Genomic DNA, 25,034 nt, shown 5'->3' with positions numbered 1-25,034 from the left:
TTTCTCCTGTGCTAGTGCCATCCCAGGTAGTTTCATATTTATATGATGGAACACAACCTGCACTTTTCTAATTTTATCAGAGTGTTTCTCATCTATTTCTGGATTATAAGGACTTGACAATGCAATAACTGCACCAAATCATACATAGACACTTTCCCCATTGTCTAATCACTTGGAAAATAGTTCTTTGGGGACCCTCTTAAGTAGTCTTACCCTGGGAACACAAGGGTGATCTTTTTTTAATTTCTTTTCTTTTTATTTCTAATGGGCAGGTTAAAAAAAGAGAGAATCCAGGCTTGGGAGTGGAATGTGTGGCATGACCAGCTTCTGCCTGTTGAACACTGCCTCTAGCATGGACTCACCTGGTTGCTTCTGCCACATTTTTAAAAAAATCCTAAAATGCTAAATTGGATTTGAAGCTTTTGTTAATGCGTAGTGCTTGTACTTCACAGCAACATTTTAAAAGTCGGTATTTTAAGCCTAAGAAAGGTAATGATATCCTTCACCTCTGAGACTGTAGAACTCTCCTATTTGCTCTTCTGGCCCTTTCTATACATAGAATAACTATTACCCTACTGTGCTCTACCTCAGTTTTCATACTCCTATGAAACATGAAGGTTTGTTTTTCTCATCCGATGCATATTTTAGCTGTGCTATGTGTTCCAACTCTATTGTGCTGAGTCCTGGAGGTTCATCCACTACTGTTTTTGGTTTATTCATTTATTCAGTTTGGGTGCCACCCAAATTCAATCAACTCTGGGTGCCTCCCACAATAAACAAGAAATAACAAAATGCAATCTCTCTCTCTCTCTCCCTCTCTCTCTCTCTCTCTCCCCTCTCTCCCTCTCCCATTCAATACACCAGAGCTTTAAAATTATGCCTTGATTGAATTATTGTAATGTATTTGTATCATTTTATATCCTCTTTCCTCAAATGAGTACTCAAAATGGCTATGAGTTAAAATAAAATGAATCCTAAAATTGAATGAACAATTAAAAGCTTGCCAAAAAAAGAGAGGAATCTTTACAATTTTTGATGAAGGGGAAGATGGAGGGGACTTATCACAACTCCTGGGGGAGTGCTAAACTAGGTGCTAAAAATATGCAACTTTATAAAAAAATACCTCAAGGATAGAGAGCACATTTTCCCAAGTATTAGCCTATACTACATAACCACTTACCCCACATTACCATTCTTATTAAGGACTTTGTTCCAGATGCCTACTTGCATTGTCTTAATTGCTGACACCTTCTGTTGTATATATGTGGCACCTGAGTGTTTCTCCTTAAAAAACAGATCTTAATAAGCAACATATTCAGAGGTGGTATTCAGCAGGTTCTGACCAGTTCTGGAGAACCAGTAGAGGAAATTTTGAGTAGTTCAGAGAATGGGGATTTTGCAGTAACCTTCCCCTGGAGTGTGGTGGGAATGGAGATTTTACAGTATCCTTCCCCTGCCATGCCCACCAAGCCATGCCATGCCACACCCACCAAGCCACGGTGACAGAACCGGCAGTAAAAAAATTTGAATCCCATCACTGAACGTATTATTTGTGCATTTTACATGACATGTGGTCCTAGCTCTTGAAACGTGAAATTATCCAATTTTACCAAGATAGATTACTTCTTTTTGGTATGTATTTTATTGCAGGGGCCCCCAATCACTGGGCCGCGCAAATGGCTGGCCGGAGTGCACGTAGCTAAACTTGCACAAGCAGCAGGTCAGTGGGCAATCATGTGTGCCTCCCGGCCGCCACTCTTACAAGTTGAGCTGCACATATGTGCGCCGGACCACCGCTTGCATGGCCCAATTCCCCCCCCCCCCCCGGTTGGGCTGCCAAGCTGCAAATGTTGATGACTGCTTTTTTAATGGATAGATAATGCCCATCCAAATTTTAGAATAATTCTTTAGTAGTATAAATCCTGAACTGCCAGTTTCCCATGTACCTCATGCACATGTAAGTCATGGGTACTAGAACCCTAGTGCCTGGACTGGGAGATTGTTAATCTAAGAGTATACAAATAATCATATAGGGATAAAGGACTGCTGTGCACTATAATTTATATTTTTCCCATAAGAGCCTGAAACTCTTCTCTTGTTTACAATGGCTTCTATGAACGTTTGGCATATTGTGATCGTACTGTGCCAAAAAAATAGTTTACACTATTCTCACATTATTGTAACTAGAGAGCCAGTCAGAAAGCACTGGATGAATGAGCAGCTGGTCCCTGCCCAACTATCTGTGATGGTTTTAGTTTTTTAGGACCTGGCACTCCTCTAGAAATGTCAAACTATGGTGCCCATAAACCTTATTGTGCCTTTGTGAGACTCTTTGGTTCATGTTTATTTATTGGCCGTGTTTCAGCTATGTTCATGGCAGTAATATTATTTTCCATTGTAATGCTGCTGTTGCTGACCTTCCTTTTTACTCTTCTGGCAGATTCTTTATCAACAATAAATGAAGTACTTCGGGAAGAGGGATAAATTTCACATTAGACATTCAGAAACAGATTTTTTTTCCCAACAGTCCAGTAATTGTGGCTTAAATCTGTGGGATTTAAAAAAAAACACTAAAAACTACAAATGTTTTTCTCTGCAGAATATATTCATATTTTAATATATTGTACTGTACATTCTATTTCATCTAGTTTATTGGTACTTCCTTGTCCCAAGTGGTGCTTTTGATTGACTATTGTCCTGGCATTGTCTTCAATTAAGGATCAGAACCCAGATTGTAGATTGTAGCATGGGTTGGCCTTAAGTATGACTATAGCAGCAGCATCAAGTTTCAAATATTAATCCTATTTTATGCACAAACTGAACTGCTAAAACTATGTGGATGCTGTCTGAGAATGTTAAGAGACCTCAAATTATACTTCTAAGTGTAAGCTTTTTTGAGAAAGATAAAGGTCTCAGTCCAAACCAATATCTGTTGCCAATCAAGACAACAAATGTACATTCAAGAACCACAGAATGCTTGAAAAAAGCTACTGCCCAAGCTTTTCATCCTCTATTATAAAACTGGCATTAGGAGGAGGAGGTGGATATGAAACACCCCTGGTAGGAAAGGGGGTGAGACAACAACATCCACATTCCTGGACAACATGGATATAATGAAAGAAAAGATTGCTTTTGAAGGAAAAGTGTTGCTCAGGTCATGCTCAGTCCTATATTTTATCTTTCTGTTTCCTGTCAGACTCCTGTACTGTCTCTCTCCTCCCCCCCCCGCCCCAAACAAATGGGAGTTTAGGTTTAAGAACATTATTCATGCAGATTCCATTCTGGACCAGTGATTCTATCTCAGTCCAGCCTAATTTGTAAGATTCTATTTGTGGGAGGAAAAAAGTAGGGAGCTTTATGTACGGTACCCTGAACTCCTGTATGAAAAGGCAGATTAAAAAAATTAGTAGTAAAATATTGTAAGAATTGGTTCTATTTTTAAAAATAATTTTATTAAAGATTATGATAACAGTAGCAAAAACTAATACAAACTAAAAGAAAGAAGAGTAGAAAGAATAAAAAGTGCAATGAAAAAAGAGAAGAAAAAGAGAGAGAAATGTAGGAATGTAATAAAGAGAAAAGAAATATATAAAGAAGTGACATCCAACTTTCATCACAGCAAGTGTAGACAATTTTAGTAACTTTTCTGCTGCCATCATCCCATGTCCCATCTCTTATGTATAAACAAATAAATAAATTGTCATTTCAGTCCTGGGATCAGCAGAAGTCCATTAAAGGAAAGCAGAAATAACAATATATGTACTTTTAATCTTGGTCAAATAAACTAACTTTATATTCCTTTCTTCTAATGATTTTAATCTTCAGTTCATTCAAATAATGTGATAGAACTTTTCATTTCTTTTTTGTCCCTTCTCAAAAGATGATGTAAAATTGAGCATGTTCACATGATAGCTAGTTTAATGACTGACATGATTTATGGCTTTAATTCCAGGTTCAATTGCAGTCATAAATGGGAGGACTACCTATTCTTTATTTCTCTCTCTCCGTACCCCTACTGGTTTAGAAAGTGGCAAGAAATTACATCACTGATATTTGATGATTTGTTGCTGAATTTTGCCAGCATGATGCCAGGAAGGCGATAAAGCAGAGATACAGAGATTGTGTGATTAGGACATTAGTTATTCCAGAATGGACAGAAGTTCACATGTATTGGTTATATCATTTAACACAATTTAGAATTGAAGCTATGTTATTCTGCCCAGGCAGAATATCCTAGTTCTTATAGTCCCTGAGAACCACTTTCAGTCAGTGTCTGCAATACTGACTTAGGTGGACCAGTAATCTGATAAGAGTATATAAAGTTCCCATATTATCCAAACCATATTTTAGCCACACACTGCTTGTTCAAACCTATACTGAATCAGCCACATCTCCATAGACCTGGAAAACTAGAGCTCACTATCTCAATTTCCCTATCTGGAAAACTAGAGATCTCTATCTCCCTAATGATGATGCATTAGGTGACACTTTCCCCATAATTTTATTTCCAAGTCTTCTTTGTTTATTTTCTGCGGTCAACAGAAGGCACAGGAGTGGTAGAAAATATCTCTCTTAAAGAAAAAAAATATATTGTGGACAATATTTTCTTAAAGACCGGATATTCTGTTTTTTGAAACAAATGACTATTTTATCTATTTTGATAAAATATTGATCAAAGCCCTCTCCTTTAAAAATGCATTTGCACAGCCTAGCCCAAACATCAACAGTCTTGAGTTCTATGGGTGTTTTAGGCTGAAGTCTAATAATCTGAACTAAGGATATTTTAGATTGCAAGGAATTTAGGGACCTCTAGTCCAGTAGCTCCATACTCATATAATAACTCACATTGTTTAAAGTAAAGTAACCCATATTTTTCAGAACTGTGTATAATAGCAATTTTGGTGATACTTTTGCAATACATATAGTGAGTGGGGAAATAGCTGACAAGAATGCTTTATTATAGCAATATTCTTAGGCAAGTGTGTTATTTAATTTTTGTTTAATAGAATGCTTATTTTGTAACCATAAGGTTTCAGCGATAAGCTACCTGCTGAGGCTTCACTACAGATAAATAACTGGAGGGCAGATCTGTTAACACTCCGTATGCTGTGTAAATGTATTAACAATCAAGCGTTTGTTAGCTTTTAATTGCTCTTTAGTGTATCCATAGAGAATGGGCAAGAAGCTTTGTTTGAGAAGAGCAGGGGATTGAACTATGTATGTTGTCTTTTGGGGTATCATAGTGTGGCCCAGATTTAGGACTGGAAAGCAAGAAATAATACATAACTTGTGGCCTAGATGGTTGTATCCTATTTATATAGGATAGGCATCCTATTTATACCTATGAGAAATCTTGGAGTTTTTTGAAAGAGAATTTCATCAGGTGTGGCTTCTTCCACGACAGCAGTTGAATCGTATTGTGTAGAGTATTGCAAAATCCAGAATTGAACAGAATTGAACAGAATCCAGAATTGCTGCTTGGAGTAAAAAAATCAAAATGCCAAAAAAAACAAAAGAGGAAGCTCTGGCTGGCCATGAACATCATAGTGTAGGTCAGGGGTGTCCATCATGTGGAGGCCATACCCACATAGCTCCGCAAAAGTGTCATGTGACACAGTGAGCTTGACACCCGTGGTGTATGTAATAAACACCACTACTCTTTCTTTTTTAGATAGTTCTAGTGCAGGGCCACTTCTGTCTTGTAAAACACATTACCAGGTAGTCCTTGACTTACACCCAGTTGCCTGGGTGAAGTTGAAATTACAATAGTATTTACAACCTAGTCCTGATGGCCATCGCCCCCCTTCAGTGGTCATGTGACCACATTTCAGGTGCTCAACTGGCCCACATATATAACTTTGTAGCATCCCACAGTTATGTGACTGTGTTTTATATTTTTTGCTGAAAACTGGCATTTATTTCCTGTTTGGGGCAACACTGGCCCATAGTGAAGAATTGATTCACCTGATGACTACAAAAAAAAAATCATAGAATCAGGTCGGACACATGGGTTACCCACTTTATAATTGTCACAATTTATGACCATAATGGCAGGCTCCATTATGGCTGTAAATAGAGAACTCCCTGTGTTTCCTGAAAAGCCATCAGAGGATTCCTGCTAAATGTTGGACTGTTAAGTATCAGAAAAGAGACATAAAAGCTAAAATTCCAAAGTATGTTCGGCCAGCCACATGAGACAATTCCCTTCCCCTTTCTGTTTCGTATCTTCTTTTTCAGTTTACAACTCTAAAAGTGTTTGTTGACTTCAGCACTGAACATTTGATGTTCTTTAAATGGTTTTCAAACTTGTCACCATCTTTTGCATCACAAGGTCGGCCATGCAGAGGGATGAGAAAAGCTATTTTTCACTAGTTTCTACTATACAATATGAAAGGTGTCTAATTCCCTTCTTCATTCCTCTTTTGAAATGGTCCTTTTCTTTCCTACCCCAACTGATTTTGCAGATTGCGAGAAGAGTCCATCTCCCATTTCATCAAAACTGAATGAAGTCATGTATTGTCACTATCTGTTTGTTGATTTATAAAAGCAATAATGCCATGTTGGCTAAAAAGAAAAAAAAATCCACAGAGAGAATATCTTTATTAAGCTGCCTAAAGTTATAAGAGATCAGTGCAAGTTTTTGAATTTTAAGAACTCCTTATCAAACCAAAAGAAAAAAAAATGGGGATAACCCTTGAATCCCATTTATTTTATTTATTGAATCCCATTTGTTGAATCCCATTTGAAGCAGTTTATGATGTTAGCTAGAATGATGGACAATCTTCAAATACAGTATACATGCATACTTATATGTATATTCATTCATTTTTATCATGCTCACGTTACTGATAAGTCAGTGCACATTCTACCAAAACTACCAAAAGCAAAACTGCAAATTCTCCATTTTCAGAAGCATAGCATCTTTCTTTTCACAATCTCTTTTTGTGCCTTGTTTCTGTATTTGCAGATTCTTGGCAGGCCCATCTCAGCATCCTACATGCTGCAGTTAAATGAGCGTACAGAATTTAAGGAACAATAGAACATGTGGGAGGAGGTTGGTATATGGAGGAGTGGGGAGATGGCAGAATATATCTTTAGTATTTTATTCAGGAGATACATCCTTGAGGAATGGAAATGTTTCAGTATCTAAAGAAATGCTGGAAAATCTCAGGGATGCTAAGAACTCTGCTTGTGTATGGCCAGAGCACCTGTTTGAAAAAAAGAACATGGGACGAAGATAATCCTTCTAGCACCTTGTAGATGGTTTGGACTGGATGTATTAGGATATCCAATGGTTGATTTAGTTTAACACATTTAAAGGATTACATACAGGAAGTCCTTGACTTACGACCACAATTGAGCCCAAAATTTCTGTTGCTAAGTGAGACATTTGTTAAGTGAATTTTGCCCCATTTTATGATCTTTCTTCCCACAGCTGTCAAGTGAATTAGTGCAGTTGTTAAGTGAGTGACACCATTGTTAAATGAAACTGGCTCCCCTATTGACTTTGCTTGTCAGAAGGTTGCAAAAGGGGATCACATACCCTGGGACACAACCGTAATAAATATGCATCAGTTGCCAAGCATCTGAATTTTTGATCACATGACCATGGGGATGCTATAACAGTTGTAAGCATGAAAAATGGTTGTAAGTCACTTTTTTTAGTGCCGTTGTAACTTTGAACACTCACTAAATAAATTATTTTTTAGTCAAGGTACAGTATTATTAATACTGCCTGTATTAGGGAAGACTAGGCTTTCAAATGGCATCTCTGCCTCTCTTTCTTTTTCTTTTCCTAGCCGGATTTCTATGACTTTGAACAATTAGATGAGAGGCTGAAATTCTGAAATGGTCACCTTTCCCAGAGCAAGAATTTGTTTGGTTGGGTTTTTCCATTCACACAGGTGTTAAAGGCAGAGATGCATTGCCAGAAAGCAGAAAAGCTTTCCTGCATGTCTTGAAGAAGATGCCTTGGGCTCCAGAAACATTTCTATCCAGCTGACTGAAACGGCTTATACCGAACTGAGTCCTCTTTTAGCAGAGAAAATTGGATTTTCCAAGCTTCCCTTCCGTTTCCAAAGAACAGCAAGTGGCTGTTCAGTTTTGTGGTTCAGGAGGGTTTGTTCACTTGGGAACTGAAGAACATTGGACTAGAACGGGAGCACCAAGTCGTAACTGCTTGGAAGAAAAAGAGTAAAGTGGCCCTGACAGACATGTTGAGGGGGGGCATTTCCTTCTGAGTTCTTAACAATGTAGAGTTAGTTGTCATGGCAACTGTTTGGCAAATCAGTGGCAGGCAGAACCTATGTTTTCTCCTGTTGAGCCCCACCAGGGATCAATTTAGCATCCCTGCTTATTGCACTAGTATTAAATATGTTGCTTCTTTGCCAAATGTTGGTGGAACTCAAGATGTAAAGGGACATATTTCATGATTTAGGGATTGGGATCCCTTGGGATTTTTTTTTTTTAAAGTGATTGTGTTTTTCAAAGGAGTGCAAAATAGCAGTGGCAATAGATAGGGCTACACATTATACGTTTTGGTTTTCTGTGATACCAGGATGATATACTGTAATAAAGAAGCATATAAATTGCAACATAGACATTAGTCAGATGGGCCAGGTTGGAACCTGGATTCAAATCTCCATTCATGAAATGGAATGTGCACCTGTAGCAGCAGAGGGGAAGGATTTGGCCACCTCAGAGCATTCCCAGAAAGAGATCCTGGACCAAGAGACTTTATAGTCCCAAGATGGGTGAGGGTTGGGGGAAGAGGTTCAGTGTAACAACACCCTAAAATCTCAGAATATATCCAGTAGCTTAAAGACTATATATATATATTTTCTTACTTCTTCGTACGGTTTATGTGTGTTTTTCCTCTAGCCAGGTTTTCCCTACGTAGCAGTTTTCCCTACACTGCAGAAAAACCTTGGTTACGTAGGGAAAACCTGGCTAGAGGAAAAACATATATATATATATATATATATATATATATATATATATATATATATATATATATATATATATATATATATATATATATATATATATATATATATATATATATATTACATATATTTATACTATATATGTAGTATATATATCTACTACATATAAACAAATAAAGGATTGGACTTGATTAGATCTCACTGTCTCATCTCAATTGGGTAACTTTAGTCTAGCCAAATGTGGAGCCTTCAAGTCCCAGATATCTTATCCTCACAGGGCTATAGTAAAGACTGGACAGCCTATGAGTCACTGGATCATCTGTTGGAGATATTTCCTTACCAGATTCCTCAGTGCCTTCAACAATGACAGAACTTTTTAATGTTAAAAATTCACTGGAAAAGTTAGGATACATCCAGAGATGTATCGGCCTTGAAAATAGCCCAGATTGAACTGTATAGCTGTGGTGGAATCTGCAGCTAGAGTGGGGAATGGAGTTAAGAGAGATTGGCTAGCTCTGTGTCCCTGCAGGAGAAGGAAGTGACTTGGGGCCTTTATCTGGTTGTTCCCTAGAGCAGCAGTTCCCAACCTTTATGGCTTGGCGGCCCGGCTGGGTGGGGGAGAGAGGGGAACCGGGTTGCGCGAGCAATGAAGTGGCACGCATGCATGTGCAGCTTGACTCATGCGAGTGGTGGGCAAGCATGCTCATGCATGCACACACAGCTCAACTGCAAGTTGGGCTGCATGCACATGCACATATGCACCAGCCCGCCAGTCGAGTGAGTCAAGCTGCGCATGTGTGTGGCTGCGTAGGTCTGCCATTTGCACAACCCAGTTGTTAATAGGCTACGGAACAGTAGTGGGCCACAACCTGGGGGTTGGGGACCCCTGCCCCAGAGTGCAATCAGTCTGGCGAGATTCTTGTAAAAAGGCCGCAATAAGATCTAATCACTTCACAGTGTCATTCTGATTCCTTGTTCTTGACAATAGCACAGTCAAACATCAGCACAGGAAATATTTTACATTTTGTATTATGTCATAAACTGTTTTATGGTAATGTTTATATCATGAAATGTTTTATAAAATTTGCAAAATTTCAATTCTATGGGAGTCATGGGTTCTAATTTTTTGATACACCAGCCCATTTGTGATACTTTGTAAAATTGCTGCTGTACATAGTTTGAGAATTTTACTAGTATATAAATAGATAAGACAAGATCTAGATCTCAGTTCCTGGTTGTTCTCCATAGAAGATTTTTTCCCCCCAGTAAATATATATGGAGAAAGTCTTATAATCTTCATTATGGTTGGTCTTGGTACAGAACATGGATCTTGATGAATCATATGCATAGTCCATATAATCATTCGTTTAGCCAGAAAAGATCAAAAATGTACTTTAATACTAGAGCAACTTTATCATTTCAGATAAAAATAATAAGTCTCTTCACTTGTTTTCATTGCAGAATGTTGTCTCTAAATATGGTGCACAGTTTCGTGGAAATGCACAACATGATGCCCTGGAATTCCTTCTCTGGTTGTTGGACCACATGCATGAAGACCTGTGTTCTGTTTCTTTTAATCAAAAACTAAAGATGTCTGGAAAGGTCAGTGATTGGCAGAGAAACTTATTGTGTTATCCTGAAAGCTCATTAAACCTATTGCTAATATATTGTTTCAGGCAAAATAGACCCAAAATTATAAAAAATGTGAATGAAATTTGCTGAACTCATTGTCAATCAGTGGAGTATGGCAACATGACATTTATAACCATTTATAACAAAGGTGGACTTCCAATATCAGCTCATTCCCTTTCATTATTGTAGATTTTATCTCCATGGAAAAAGTTCTCCAATAGGAATAATACTTTCTGCTGTGTAATCAAAGCATTCATAACTTAAAAATGTAATCTTGGTTATTGTTCTCAAATAATTACTTAGAACAGGGGCAGACATCCTAATAATCTCCAGGTATTTGAATCAACTGCTGTCTCTACGGAGCACTGTTAACAGATTATAGAGGCTGTCATCCAAAATCTTTGCGATGTAGCATGTTAAGTATTGCCACAGTACTTTAAAACCTCAGAGAGGCTTGCTCCGAGGCATAAATTCCACATTTCTAAATTCTATTATTGTTCCACCCTCTGATTGAGGTATTGTACTCGGACTTGAGGCTTAAGCCTATCGCCAGCCGTGGAAATTTACAGGAGTAAGTCATTCTATCTCAGCACAGCCTATAGTATTTCACAGGTTGGTGTATGGGAACAAAAAGAAGGGCAATCTCCCTCTAAGCTTCCTTGAATTTATAACATAATACCACAATAACAAAATAATAGTGGACAAATTTGATATCTATCTAATTGATGTATTAGCAACTCAGTGCCTTGACAAGAAGTCTGAGGTAAGAAAGCACCAGCTGACTGAGATGGGACATCTGCCTTCAAACTGAATCAGTATCTTCATGGTTTGAGATCAGAACATTTCTCTTCTCTTCTCTTCTCTTCTCTTCTCTTCTCTTCTCTTCTCTTCTCTTCTCTTCTCTTCTCTTCTCTTCTCTTCTCTTCTCTTCCCTTCCCTTCCCTTCCCTTCCCTTCCCTTCCCTCCCCTCCCCTCCCCTCCCCTCCCCCCCCTCCCCTCCCCTCCCCTCCCTTCCCCTCCCTAATTTTCTGACCTGAAGGTTGGGATGAGTGAGGTCTTTTATGTTTTGTGAAATATAGCAACTGATGGGGACAGAAATGTGTGTACGTGTACAGGGGTATTTATGTGGACCATTTGGTTAGTAGAAATGATTTTTAAAAACTTAATAATTTTGCAAGTGTAACATTCATGTTACAAAGATGTACCAAGAGATGATGTCTATAAAAAAAAACACCAACCCTGCCATCCTTCACTAAACCATTAGTGTATTTCTTTAGTCTTCATTATTAATTATAAAAAATATAATGGAGCAAAAACAAAGACACAGTACATGAGGAAGGTTAATAATAATGAAGCTACCTCACTAGTTCACCCATTACACAGGGTCACCAGGCTGCAACCAGGTCTTGAGAGACCTTCAGAAGCTCAGAAGAGATGGAGCAACTTCACCTCAGGGAAGAAGATTCCACAACACAGATGCCACTGCAGAAAAGGCCCACTACCCACAAATGTAGCTCCCTAGATGACAGAACTCCCTAGATGACATAACATGTGCTCTCTGGGTCTGTGGGAGGGACACATGAAAATGGGGACAGGTGACACCTCAAATAACCCAGTCCCTTGTCATGAAGGGCACCACCTTGAGTTGTTTATAAAAAATAATAAAGGTGGGAGATCTCTTTCTTCCCCTCCATCCATCAGCATCTTGAATAGACCCAGAAACAAACTGATAATGAGTGCAGCTCTTGAAGCAGAGTTGTAATATGTTCCTCCAAACCCATATATAAGTGCCCACATTGCTGCATGGTTGTTTCCTGTTGCAGTTGCAGCCCAGTTATAGCCCAGATGTGACTGTCCTTTGGCTGCTTTAAATTAAAGGGGAAAAAAACTTCCCTGCATCTTAACTTGCTTGACCTTTGCTAGAACCTGGAATAGCTTTTCCTTTTAACTATATGTGGTACAGTTACATACAGTGTTACTACATTTCATTTTGTAAATAATTAAAAGGCAAAAGATTAACTAACTGGCTGAGTGCTTGTGGCAATGAAGCAGATGATGTATCTGAAGAATACTTAAAATTCAATGATTAGCTCTTTGAGTGGATTTGCTGATGAATCTCCCTTTAACAAGAAACTATGGAACTTGCAGCTCCCAACACATCTGCAGAGTGTCACATTAGGAAAGGCAGTTTAAGGCTTAGTTAGTATGAGTTCCAAAAGAGAAGAGAAGACAGATGGCTTATTTTTGCTCAAGGAATATCCATTTGTAAAAGGACTGTGCATGCTTCATAATGATTCAAACTAAACTCTTTCGCTCTCTTGTAAAGACAATACCTCCCTGCTATTCATTAGAACAACACAGCTTTTTTCATGCTGCCACATTCTGCTTTAAGAATGGCTATAACTTTTTATTTTTTATTTTTATAACACAATATAACAATACAAGACATACAACATTTATAAACACACTCTTTTTACAGCTATTGCATGGTGATCTTCTTTGTTATTCACAATTTCCCCTTCTTTCTCTTTGTATTATTCTGATTTACTACTTCTCCCCAACATTTTAATTACTATATATACAATATATTTCTCTCATTCATATCTATTTCCTATTTTTTATACATTAACATATCCTTTCTATCTTTTTTAACATTTCTATCTTTCCCTGCTATAACTTTATTGAGTGGATTCCTTAAAGCAGAAGCATCTTCAGAAGCTTGGGGAAAAATGGTGTTGCTTTAATAAATAATACTTGCACAGCATCCAGAGCTTTTCCACATCGTTTTTGTCCTGTGCATAACTCTGAATTAGAACCGGACTCTGAAAAGTCACTCCATTGCTTTTGTCAGCATGGCTGGCTGGGGAATCCTGAGTGTTGAAGTTCAAACATCTTAAAGTCAGCAAGGTTGAGAAACACTGGGTTATATGGTTTGATCCTGCAGGCAATGACCTGTCTTCTCTCATTCTCTGCTTCTTTCTTTCACTATGTAAATGAGTCCCCATCGAGTACAGCTACTAATCTGTCACTAATTACACTGTCAGGCAGTTTTCTGGAATGGTGTGGCAGCTGCTTTGCTTCTGGCAAAAATAGTAATTAAAAAAAGGGGGGGGATGCTACAGAGCAAACTCTCTTGTCTGTGTCTCAAATACAGCAGGCAGGTCATAAGCGCAAAGACTGAAATAGTGAAATGCTCCAGTGAGCCATACTATGGTGTGAATTTAACCATTGTTGGGGATTGTTTTTTTAAAAAAGTTGTTCAACCACTAGACTACACCTGTCTGGTAAGTTTGCTTGAATTGGTCAAAGGGCAAAGGATAATTGGAACACATTCTTTGCTGGATAAATTGTTTTGCATTGTAACTTCCAGAAGTGGATTGGGAGTTGTGACAAAAGCAGAAAGAATTTTATGACACCCGAAACACTAATAGATTTTTTTTTTTAGCACATAGATTTTTCTGGCCTGACTTGATATAGAAATACAAATGCTATTTTTTTTTACAATACTACAAAATTATTGTTGTTTTTTTATTTCTGTGCTGCAAGAGATTAACAGAGCACTCCCTCTGGAATGCAAATCGGAGCCTGTCCTGCATTGTGGGGATGATGATGAAGATGATGATGATTATTCTCATTGTGGAGATGAGGATAATAATGGACTACCCTGCAGGGTTATCATAACCATTCCTGAGGGGATGCATGCGAAGTTCATTACGTAAATGGCTGATGTTATTATAAAGCACTATTATTTCTGTTTATATCATCTTCTTTAAGGGTGATTTATGGAGTGAATGTCCGGTAATCAAGGCTATTTGTCTGTTGGCTTAAGAATTATGTGGAGGAGCAAGGAATTTGCAGGCTCTCTCCCACTAATGGAATGTGCTGCAAAAAGCCTAGAGTAGAGCTCGCGTAGAGCCAAGCTATCAATACTTTTCACAGTGACTTTAATTTTTTGCATTTAAAACATTCTTCTCTGTAACATTATTTCAAGCAACATCTTCCCCCGATTTCTTTACAGCCATGAGTTTAAACTGGTATTCTCCCTTCTTTAAAAAAATTCTCATCCTAGAATATGTCACTTAGGAATGTTAGTTACGGGCAGTCCTCCACTTATGACCAGTTACTTAACAAGTGTTGAAAGTTAAAAATTCAAAAAAAAGCTACTTACCACCTAGTTACGATTGATGCACATGCACAACAATGGTTGTGTGATAGCATTTTGGTGACTTGGCAACTGGCACATGTTTATGTGTGGTTGTAGTGCCCCGTGGTCATGTGACTGTGATTTGTGATGTTTTTGCCGTGTTCTAGCAGAAATTGGCCAAAAACCACTCATTGGAAATGCTGGATTTGTTTAATGACCATATGATTTGCTTAACATCCATGTGATTTATCTAATAACTGTGGTCACTTGCTTTACAACTATCATAAAATTGAGTCCAGTCAGGTGGTGTCTTGAATGTAATTACTTTCAATTGAAATTCTGGGCTCCACTGCAGTCGTAAGTCAAGGACAAACTGCACAGCATCAATGATATTCTTACAGCATTTCTGTAAATGCCCCGTAGTGTATTTCTTCTTTTCATTTTTTATTATTATAGAAATAATATATTGTATATACTTGCAAATAATGAAATCTGTGGATAAGCAGACCATACTTTTTTAACCAAATACCATGAAAATTGTGCCATCCACAGATAAGCTGACTCACATTTTTTGGGATATTCTGATTAAAAATTCAAAGGTTTGTTTATCTGCAGAGTGGCTTGTACGCAAGTACATAAAGGTAGTCTTTGACTTAACGACCATAATTGAGTTTGCAATTTTGATTGCAAGTGGTGGCAGTCATTAAGTTGCTATTTGTGACCATGGTTGATTTTATGATCTTTTAGTGGAGACTGTTAAGCATCTGTTAAGCAAACCCATTGTTTGTTATGGAGTGTTTTTTGCAAAAAATCAGAATTAAACACCAGTTTCTGGCAAAAATGTCATAAATTGTGGTCACACTGCAAATGTAGGGCTGTAGATGAGCCCATTTGTGGATAAATTCAAACTGATTTTTTTGGGTGCATTTTGACATCCATACTTTTTATTCGCAAGTGGATGAATTAGAAGACTGATTGAAATCCTCTGTATAAATCCCAGGAAGATGCAGAGATTTAGATTTGAAAGGCAAAAGGTGATTTGGAGAATGCATGAGAACATATTAAACTCAATGTATTTTTCCTTGGTATCATCTAGAGCAGTGGTTCTCAACCTGTGGGTCGGGACCCCTTTGGGGGTCGAATGACCCTTTCACAGGGGTCGCCTAAGACCATCGGAAAACACATATTTTCAATAGTCTTAGGAATAATTTTATGGTTGGGGGTCACCACAACATGAGGAACTGTATTAAAGGGTCGCGGCATTAGGAAGGTTGAGACCCACTGATCTAGAGCAAACTCACGTCATCACAGCGGCATCAGGTGAGGTATCAGGACTTCCCCCATCTTCCCTAAACTGGGAGTTTTACAGCCCTGATCTAGAGGGTTAGGATTAGGGTTATGTGAGCCCAAGAGAAGATACAAAACTACCGTAAGGTAGTTTTGATAGGTATTATGTACATGACCGTAAATGCTCACAATTACATTTTCACTTTTGAGTTCAGATCTTTGCAGAGTTCTAAAAGTTAATAAATATTACATTTGTACTGTATGTTAGAGGAGGCTGGAGAAGCCCATGTTCTTTGCACTTTCTCCTAAGATTTCAAGATGAGTATCTTACACCTTGGCATTCTAATTTTACCCTTTATTGTTGTTTTCTCCCTGGATTGCTACAGTGATTTCAGAAGGCCAAATGCAATATTTTACAGAGTTTTAAGCTTTTCTAATTTGATTATCAGCATTGATTGCATTCACCCATAGTAATAAACCACAAACTCTAGCTTAATAAAGTGCAGTGTGGAGAAACTGTGAACTGTGTACTGACTCATATAACGTGTTTGCTCTCTCCTTTCACATGAATGAATAAAGAAATCAATCTGGGATTAAATTTCTGTGACATCCAAACTTGGTATTATGAATCATTTTGCCAAATGTTAAATTTGGTTAGCTAATTTTAAATCCTAGTTTTAAACTGGCTAAGGTTCCTGGTCTTGTATCATGGTAATCAAAATTTTGGGTTCAAAAGTTGCTCAAAGCTATTTTCACCTGGATTGTTTCATGGCTTGAATGAAGACAAGGGTGATTAGGCTCCTATAGAAACTACTCTTTGACTATCTTGGGGCTTGATAATGTAAGATTTCTGGCTGTTAACCCAACAACATCGTCCAGACAAGAAGCACACTCAGGAGTATAAATTCTTTCTTTATTGTAAAGTTACATTGACAGAGTCTTGTAAGAATGAAGTATTTCTCCCCTCCTTTCTTTTTATTTTCCTCAAAACTAGGAAGGGCCCCTTTTAAAACATTTCCCACGCCACCCCCTTTCTGTGGGCTGACAAATCTTTTACATGCTGATCGTCCTGTTTGCAGCTCTCCCTCCTGTCCCCAGGGTTTTTCCCACGTATCATCACACTGGCTTATTATGTATGAGCCTGGTCACTTTTAATATAATAACTTGTTTTAAATGCTCATATTCATTGTATTTACTTTCATTTATATAACCACTCATCTCACATACATGACTCTGGGGAGTTCACAAAAAACAAACATATAAATACTATTCAAAACAATTTGAACATCAATTAAATGTTTTAATTAATTTAATTATAATTTAATTCAAAGTTAAAGAATTTAAAGTCAGCTGAGTGACTTTGGGCCAGTCATTTATCTCACTGTGTTGTTATGGGAAAACAGGAGGAGGAAGGCGTTCTAGATATGTTTGCTGCCTTGAGTTATTTATAAAAATAATAAAGGCAGGATATAAATAAATAAAAACGCTATGTGGTAAAGAATGTGAGACTTTCTTCAAGATGTTCAAGTTTCTTTAACCTCTATAATTAGTCATATTGTAAGCAATGATTTGTCTTTCTCTTCATGGTTTCATATTTTACATTAATCCAACTATGTTTAGATATATTATTACATTTCCTCTTTTTAGACATACCAAGTGAAACTTGGAGAAAGAGTTATTTTATTAGATTTTAGGAAAATAAAATGTGATATATAGAAACAGTAACAACATAAAATGTGTTGCACAGAATGTGTCTGAAACCAGTTTTATTTGTGCTGAGCAGTTTTTTTAATGCTGTTTGCAAAAGAAGAATAGAAGAATTTTGTTTTTGCAAACAAAAACAGGAAATAGTAATGAAACATTACAGGAAGTCTTGAAGGGAAAAATAGAATTGCCATGTTTATTCCATAGCAGCTAACTAGTCAACAACACAAAAGGAGGAACAATTGAAATAGTATAAAAACAGCTAGTGGCAACTGTGTTGCTGCTCTTAAAAAAAATTAAAAACTGGGAAACTTTCCAGCTTTGCCACAAGGGATGATAATAATACTTACTCATAAACAGCTGGTTTTCCAAACAAGTTACACATCCAACATTACACTGGGCCATGTTTTATTCAACCGTATTTTGTTAAAGAAACCAGTTGGTTTGGTTCACTTCATCTAGATACCTTGTTTTACAAGCCAAAGTGACTAAGTTCATATAATGCACTAAAGCCAGAAGCAGAAAAAAAACACACTATGGCTTAGGATAACACATGAACCAAGTCTGTGTTGTACTCTTAGCCATGACTAAGATACCAAGTTCTAGGTACAGAATTCTGACTTTTATCCCATCACCACCTACCTCTTGTAGAAGAAATCTCTTCTACACCTAGTTCGATACCATTGGTTCAGAATAATCAGGGAAGCTCCAAAGTGCTGAATTCTAATTATTACAATTGATTTCAGGAGATGGGGCAAACATGAGGAATGACACATTTACTTTGTGGTGTTTAACATGACAACTCTACAGTATGTCAATTGGAGTTGTGTGAAATGGTGATGGTTGATGGGAATCTGTGGGTTATTCACTTAGCATTAAGGAACATAATTGGTTCCTAAGCTCATCAGTTTTGCTTCGCAGCAGAACTGTCCTTACACATAAACATCTGCTGATTTCAACAAGTTTGCTCCAACTCAATAGCATAATTGGAGAGAAGCAAATGATTGTAACTGAAGGAATGTCAGAAGAGTGAGTGTGCTGTCTCTGATAAACTTTGCTTACCTCAAAGAAGTCTAAACATGGTTGAGTCTGGCTAGTCCTGGATGGGAGTCTCCCAGGAAACTCTGGCACTAAAGACTAAACTGGCATGTTGTGGAAACATCCTGGAAGAAGGCAAAGGCAAATAATTTCCATACTGTCACTGAGAGGACTGGGCGGATGTCCCCATATAATTGTCATGAGTTGAACTTGACTTGAGGGTGTCTTTTCCTTTTTTCCACATAAACAACTGAGAAAACCATTTCCTTCCCGCTTCTGGAAGGAAAAAAAATGCAGTTTAGCAGTCCAAGCTGATTGTTTTGAATGGCTAAGAGACTATATAGATTTCTAAATTTATGATTAGCAGGTGCTGGAGTATTGCAGTGACATCATGTTTATAGCTACCTCTGTTTGTAAGAAAATTCTGCACAATCTCCAAGTGTGGAGATTGGGAACATTAACTAGCATAAGGAAGATTTTGCTGCTTTTTTCCTTGTACGGTATCTCATCTTCTGCGACAGTACTGTTTTGTAATGACAGTTTTGGTGACATGATTTGTGCGCCGTGGTGACGCTGTGGTTAGAATGCAGTATTGCAAGCTAAATCTGCCCATAGCCAGGAGTTCAATCCTGACTGGCTCAAGGTTGACTTCTTCTGAGGTGGGTAAAATGAGGACCCAGATTGTTGGGGGCAATATGCTGATTCTGTAAACTGCTTAGAGAGGACTGTAAAGCACTATGAAGCAGCATATAAGTCTAAGTGCTATTGCTATTGCTATGGTTTTTTTAAAAAAAGTCATTAAGTAGAGAGTTACTGTGTACTGTACTTTCATGCTGGCCACATGATGATGGAAGTATCTGTCAGACAACACAGAGTCCCTCGTCTGAGAATCGGAGATGAGCACCGCCCCTTTCAGTCAGTCATGACTGGACAGGGGAAACCCTTTTAAGTAGAAAGAATTAAACTAGATGGCCTCCAGGACCCCTTCCAACTTTAGGACTCTATGAAGATCATGTAGGCCAGGGATGTCAAACTCAAGGACCATGGGGCTGGATCTGGCCTGCGGGGTGCTTAGATCTGGCTCACGGGGCTGCCCTGGTGGTGCCTCTACCAGAGAAAATGGAGCTCAGGAGGACCTCGCTGGCAGAGCACTGGAGCAGGCCATCATAGCTGAAAATGGAGCTCGGGAGAGTCTCACTGGCAGAGCACTACAAGAGGCCCCGACACAAGTGATGTTGAGCTGGCTATGCCCACCCCAGCCACACCCACCCAGCACCTGAGGTCAAACACAACCCTGATGTGGCCCTCAATGAAATCTAGTTTGACACCCCTGATGTAGGCTAAATAATGAACCATAATACATTCCTCTAAGAATTTAACATTAGACCTTTCAGCCCACCAATAATTTCTGTTTATGGCTAATGTTAGTGCTACAGAGGAATAGGAAGAAGTTGTCTGTTAACCATTGTGTGTAACACGCCTCATTCATTTGTGTTTATGTGTGCCTGCTAATCAGACGCTTTTTGTCTAGACAGCCTATCTGTGTACACGACAGTTGTCAAAATGTGATTAGCAAGAAGCTCTAGGCAAATATGGGAGCACCAGAGGCAAAGTTTTGTTTCTTCTCCCCCAGGCAGGTATCTGAGAACCTGTCTCTCATTTTACAACATTTCCCTTGAAAAATCACTAACTGTATCAGCAGATCTTCATGGCTATTGTGTTGTGTTCTTTATGAGGGGGAAAACGCCGGTAACTCAGGGTGACAAATTAGTGACCATATTAACTGTAAAAAAAATCAGGCTTCAATGATAAAGTTACAGTTATTTTAAAAAATAAATTGTGGTATTCATGTATATTAATAGAGAAGCATCATCTTTAAGGATTTGTTCCCAAATTGTTCTCAATCTTTCTGAATTTCTTTGTGAATAATGGATTTTTCCTCCTCTTTAATGAGGATATCTGCATGAAAATTAGAATTTAAAATATTAGGAGCCTGTTAAGGAAATGTTCCATCTAGGTGGTGTTCAGAACTTTTAAACAGGTTTTATAATAACATAACTTAGTCTGCCGAAGTGTTCAGCTGATTATTTTTTTTAATTTCCAGGAAGGCCCAGGAAGATCCATTTTCTTCTGAGCTCTTATCTGTCATTACCAAATAGGTCAAATATAAGTGAACAATTGATTCCATTTTTCAGCAATAGCAACCAGTTTGCATTAAATGTGGAAGTCTAATATTACAATATGAAGAATGGTATAAAATCATGTTAATTTTTAAAAAAAGTCTCGATGGCTTCTAATTTGCTCGCTACACTGCCTGCTGATAGATGTAACTATCCTGTTGTATAAATTTATAACAAATATCTGCAATAGTAAGGGGTAGAAGCTTAGCTTTAAAAGTATAACTGTTGGGTATCTATACTTTTCAGATTCTGGATTGGTTTTCATGGATAGCATAAAAAGGTGAAGATGAATTCAGGGGCACTCTAAATGCTGCCACTTATTGTCCTAATAAAAGGTTATTATTACTATAATTCATGTAGATCTATTAGCTCTCTTTGAATTCTACTGCTACAGGAATTATAACATGTTCTTTTTCTTCAGCTCTGATTTTATTGTTAAGAACAAATGCTTCTTACTTGGAAGCTAACACATCCATATATAATCTGGGGAGATGCGATAGTTGTTACACACTTTCCTACCTGGAAGCTTTTATTCATAGGTACTAATGGAGGAGGCTTTTATATTGTCATTTTCTGCTTATTCCTAGAAAAAGGTTGTCCAGAAAATATTATCTTAATATGTAAACCTCTTGTGTTATTGCTATCTTTTTTTCCTAACTAAAATAAATCTTAAGGACATAATAGCAGTCATATACATCTGTCTGGAAGCACTTTCTGGAAGAAAATAATAGTGACAGAGAAGTGGTCCAAAACACTCCACAAATGTAGCTTGAGAGATGAGTCAGAAGCAAGAGGAAGATCCACTCTCCCTAACCTGTTCCTGCCCTCTAATGCTCTTAACAATTTGTTTACAACTTGAGCAAGATTCTCTGTCTTTATAGATTGCTCTTCAGTAGCAAAGTAGCCACAATGTGCCTGCATAGTGTGAATGCTTAGTAATCCACCATGCTGAGTTAAGTGTTTGATAGGGCAGTCTCATATCTTGCTCTGCCTCTGGTTCTGATTAGCTTTGGTGGGAATTTGAGAATTGTGGGAGTCCTGGGCACCAAGGAAGCTGGTAATACTTTAGTTCGTCCCGGTGTAATGTCTTCCCTGTGAGATGGGGTGACTTCTCAAAAGTTCTGGTTTGGACAGTTCCTTCAAATCACCTCAAAGATCTGAAGAGCCTTATTCACGCTCTTACTCCTGAATATTGCAAGGCCTGTGCAGCATAAAGACTTGCACATCTGTTCACTCTAGACTTTGGCAGGTGATTGTGATACAGAAGCAGTTCCATGTGTCTACTGTTTTTGCAGTTGTGTTCATTTTTAGGAGGAAGAATGCTGACGTGCCCCTGCCTGGTACTTGAAGTTGACTATATTTTGTCTCAAAACAACACACATATATGTATCAAACAGAAACTCACTAATTTGTTATTCATTAGTGCTCTGTAGCATTTAAGATAACCCTTGACATTGAATCTTACATATTCAAAACAAACAAAACACCTGAATAAAGGATTAGAGGGAATATAATTTTCTGCCAAGCATTGAAAAGGTCAGGTTAGGGCACATGTATGTCCATTCTTAATGCATATCTTTCTCCCACACTCTTTCTTCTGCTTTCCCCCATGTTTATTTGCACATCTTTTCTTTTCACATGCTCACGCCTCTCCCTCCTACACATGCAAGTATACAAACAGGCATTTTCAATATTCAGCCAAAGGAAATCCCTAGCTTTTATTTACGATAATTGAGGTTGGTGAATGTTTAACTTATTTTGATGTGAAGATATTGCTTTTATGAAGCAATGCAGTGACACTGAATTCCTTCTACATAAAGCTCTGCATTTCCCTAATTGCCAATAAAGAGAATGACTTTGAAAGGAGAAACTCTTACAATCTGTTTTTCCTATAAGTGACAAAACTGATTTTGGTTTGGGGAGGCTGCAAAGCATGTAGACAGCAGATCACTTTGATGGAGTCTGCAAATCAGATCAGAAAAGTAGATTGCGATATTTTTATTATGGTCCTTTGTTCCCAGGCCATAAGTATTCAGGAAGTTGGATCAATTTGAAACAAAGTTGTACAATCCTGAGGTTCCTAAAGTCAAAATTTAGCACTGAAACCAATGTGACAGAGATATGATTTGCTTGGTGAGATTCTCTGTGGTTTCAATTTCCAGAAATATAGTGACCTACATGAGCAATAGAAATGATCAGTATGTGTTCCATCATGATTTTAACCCTCTTGCTGAGTCTGGAACAAACCTTGTTTAGAAAGAAGAGCTGTCTTGAAGTTCAGAGGTTTCAGAATCTCAACACATCCGTTAAATAGTTACCTTTCTGTGGGTATCTAGTATTTATTACAGTTCACTGATCTGTCCCTCAGTTGATTGCATTAGTATGCTCATAATGTTACTCGTTCAAGACTTTTTGTCCAGGATGCTAATTTAGTCCTGAAGGAAGATAAAAAGGCAGTTCTTTTCATATTCACTGGATTCTTATTTTTTAGAGGGAAGCTTTGACTCTTTAGAGTCATTCAGCAAGAACATTAATGCTGGAGGCACCTTGAGCCGAGCCTTTTGTGGAAGAGGATTCCAAAGTAGAATTGCTCACCCCGTGGCCATAATAGAATATGTGCGTGCATGTTGAGTTTGAGACAAGTAGTTCGAGAGGCAAATCTATTATGGTTTAACTCCTTCCTCCCATCGTTCAGAAATGGGATCCTTATGCCATTTACCCGACAGTGGGTAATTTACTGTTATTGGAATTGGTTTACTTGGACTTGGCTCTAGCCCATTTTTGGACAGTAATCACTATACAATTAAATTAAAGCAATTTATGTTGGGACCTTACCTGTACCACTTTAACATACACATAGCATCAAATGCTATTTTCAGAAATGGGATATATACTGAAAATCTTCCCATATTGTGCAGAAAATAGCTAAGATGCTTCAAATAATATCCAGTACTTCTGATAATATGCTTTCTCCTTCAATTTTTCCACAGCTAATCCTGGCAGGGAACATTTGGCTGAGAGACAATATTGACTCAAAATCACCTGATGAGCTTGCCTGGCTGAAACTTCCTGGGTTTAATACCATAAGCACAATACCTTAAATTACAACATAGTGCCACAAGCAGAATGTAACACTGGCCCTCTCTGTTAGTGATGGCATCAAGAGCAAGGTTTTTGGCAGTGATATTGTATTGGGTGTAATAATGCATGGTAGGTGGTAGCATGGGCTCTTGCTGGTTTCCCCAAGGGACTTTTTTATGTTCTTCTTCAAAGTCTTTCAACCCCCCCTCCCAAATTCTTGAAGAGAGCAAACTAAGTACACTAAAGGTAAAGGTTCCCCTCGCACATATGTGCTAGTCGTTCCCAACTCTAGGGGGTGGTGCTCATCTCCATTTCAAAGCCAAAGAGCCAGCGCTGTCCGAAGACATCTCCATGGTCATGTGGCCGGCATGACTAAATGCCAAAGGCACACGGAACACTGTTACCTTCCCAGCAAAGGTGGTCCCTATTTTTCTACTTGCATTTTTTACGTGCTTTCAAACTGCTAGGTTGGCAGAAGCTGGGACAAGTAACGGGAGTTCACACGGCACTAGGGATTTGAACCGCTGAACTGCCAACCTTTTGATTGACAAGCTCAGTGTCTTAGCAGTGAGCCACCGTGTTCCTAAGTACACTACTACCAGTTAATTTATTCCAGAGAAATCTTCTCTGCTGATGTACCAGATTAGCTATAAATGGCAACCCCTTTTCCTTCCTGACCTGACCTATCAAGAAGATGTATGCTAAAGAATAGAATCAGGAGTGCAACTAGTTCCTGAAAAGTTTTAAATATAGATAGACAGGTCAGAGATATGGAAGAAAATTCAAAGGGAAAGAAGGACAAAAATAATGAACAGTTTCCTTCTGAAGCTCCTGTACTGAGGGTCTCTGTCTGTCTGTCTGTCTGTATTTCTGTCTCTCTGTTTCTCTCTGTTTTCTCTCTTTCTTCTTTTTCTCTCTTTCTCTCTTTTTCTCATGCACACTCACAGTCTAAAACAAGTTTAGATAACTTCAATCTCAGTCAGCAAAGTAAAATAGAATCTACCTTGTTCCTAGCTTCATTGT

At 38.1% G+C, this 25,034-nt stretch overlaps 1 protein-coding gene across 1 annotated transcript in view; it reads left to right on the top strand.

Annotated features, from left to right (window-relative positions):
• USP43 (ubiquitin specific peptidase 43) overlaps positions 1 to 25,034 on the top strand; it is a 120,305-nt gene that overhangs the window by 7,417 nt on the left and 87,854 nt on the right. The window contains exon 2 of the mRNA XM_034408103.3: positions 10,407 to 10,547. Coding sequence (XP_034263994.2) covers positions 10,407 to 10,547 — 141 coding nt within the window. The remainder of the gene's footprint in view (positions 1 to 10,406; positions 10,548 to 25,034) is intronic.

The sequence above is a fragment of the Pantherophis guttatus genome, chromosome 2 (assembly GCF_059756535.1).
Source record: "Pantherophis guttatus breed Tessera chromosome 2, ASM5975653v1, whole genome shotgun sequence".
Classification (NCBI taxonomy): domain Eukaryota; kingdom Metazoa; phylum Chordata; class Lepidosauria; order Squamata; family Colubridae; genus Pantherophis; species Pantherophis guttatus.
Note: the sequence above shows the minus strand (reverse complement) of the source record. Positions and strands in the feature narration are given on the sequence as shown.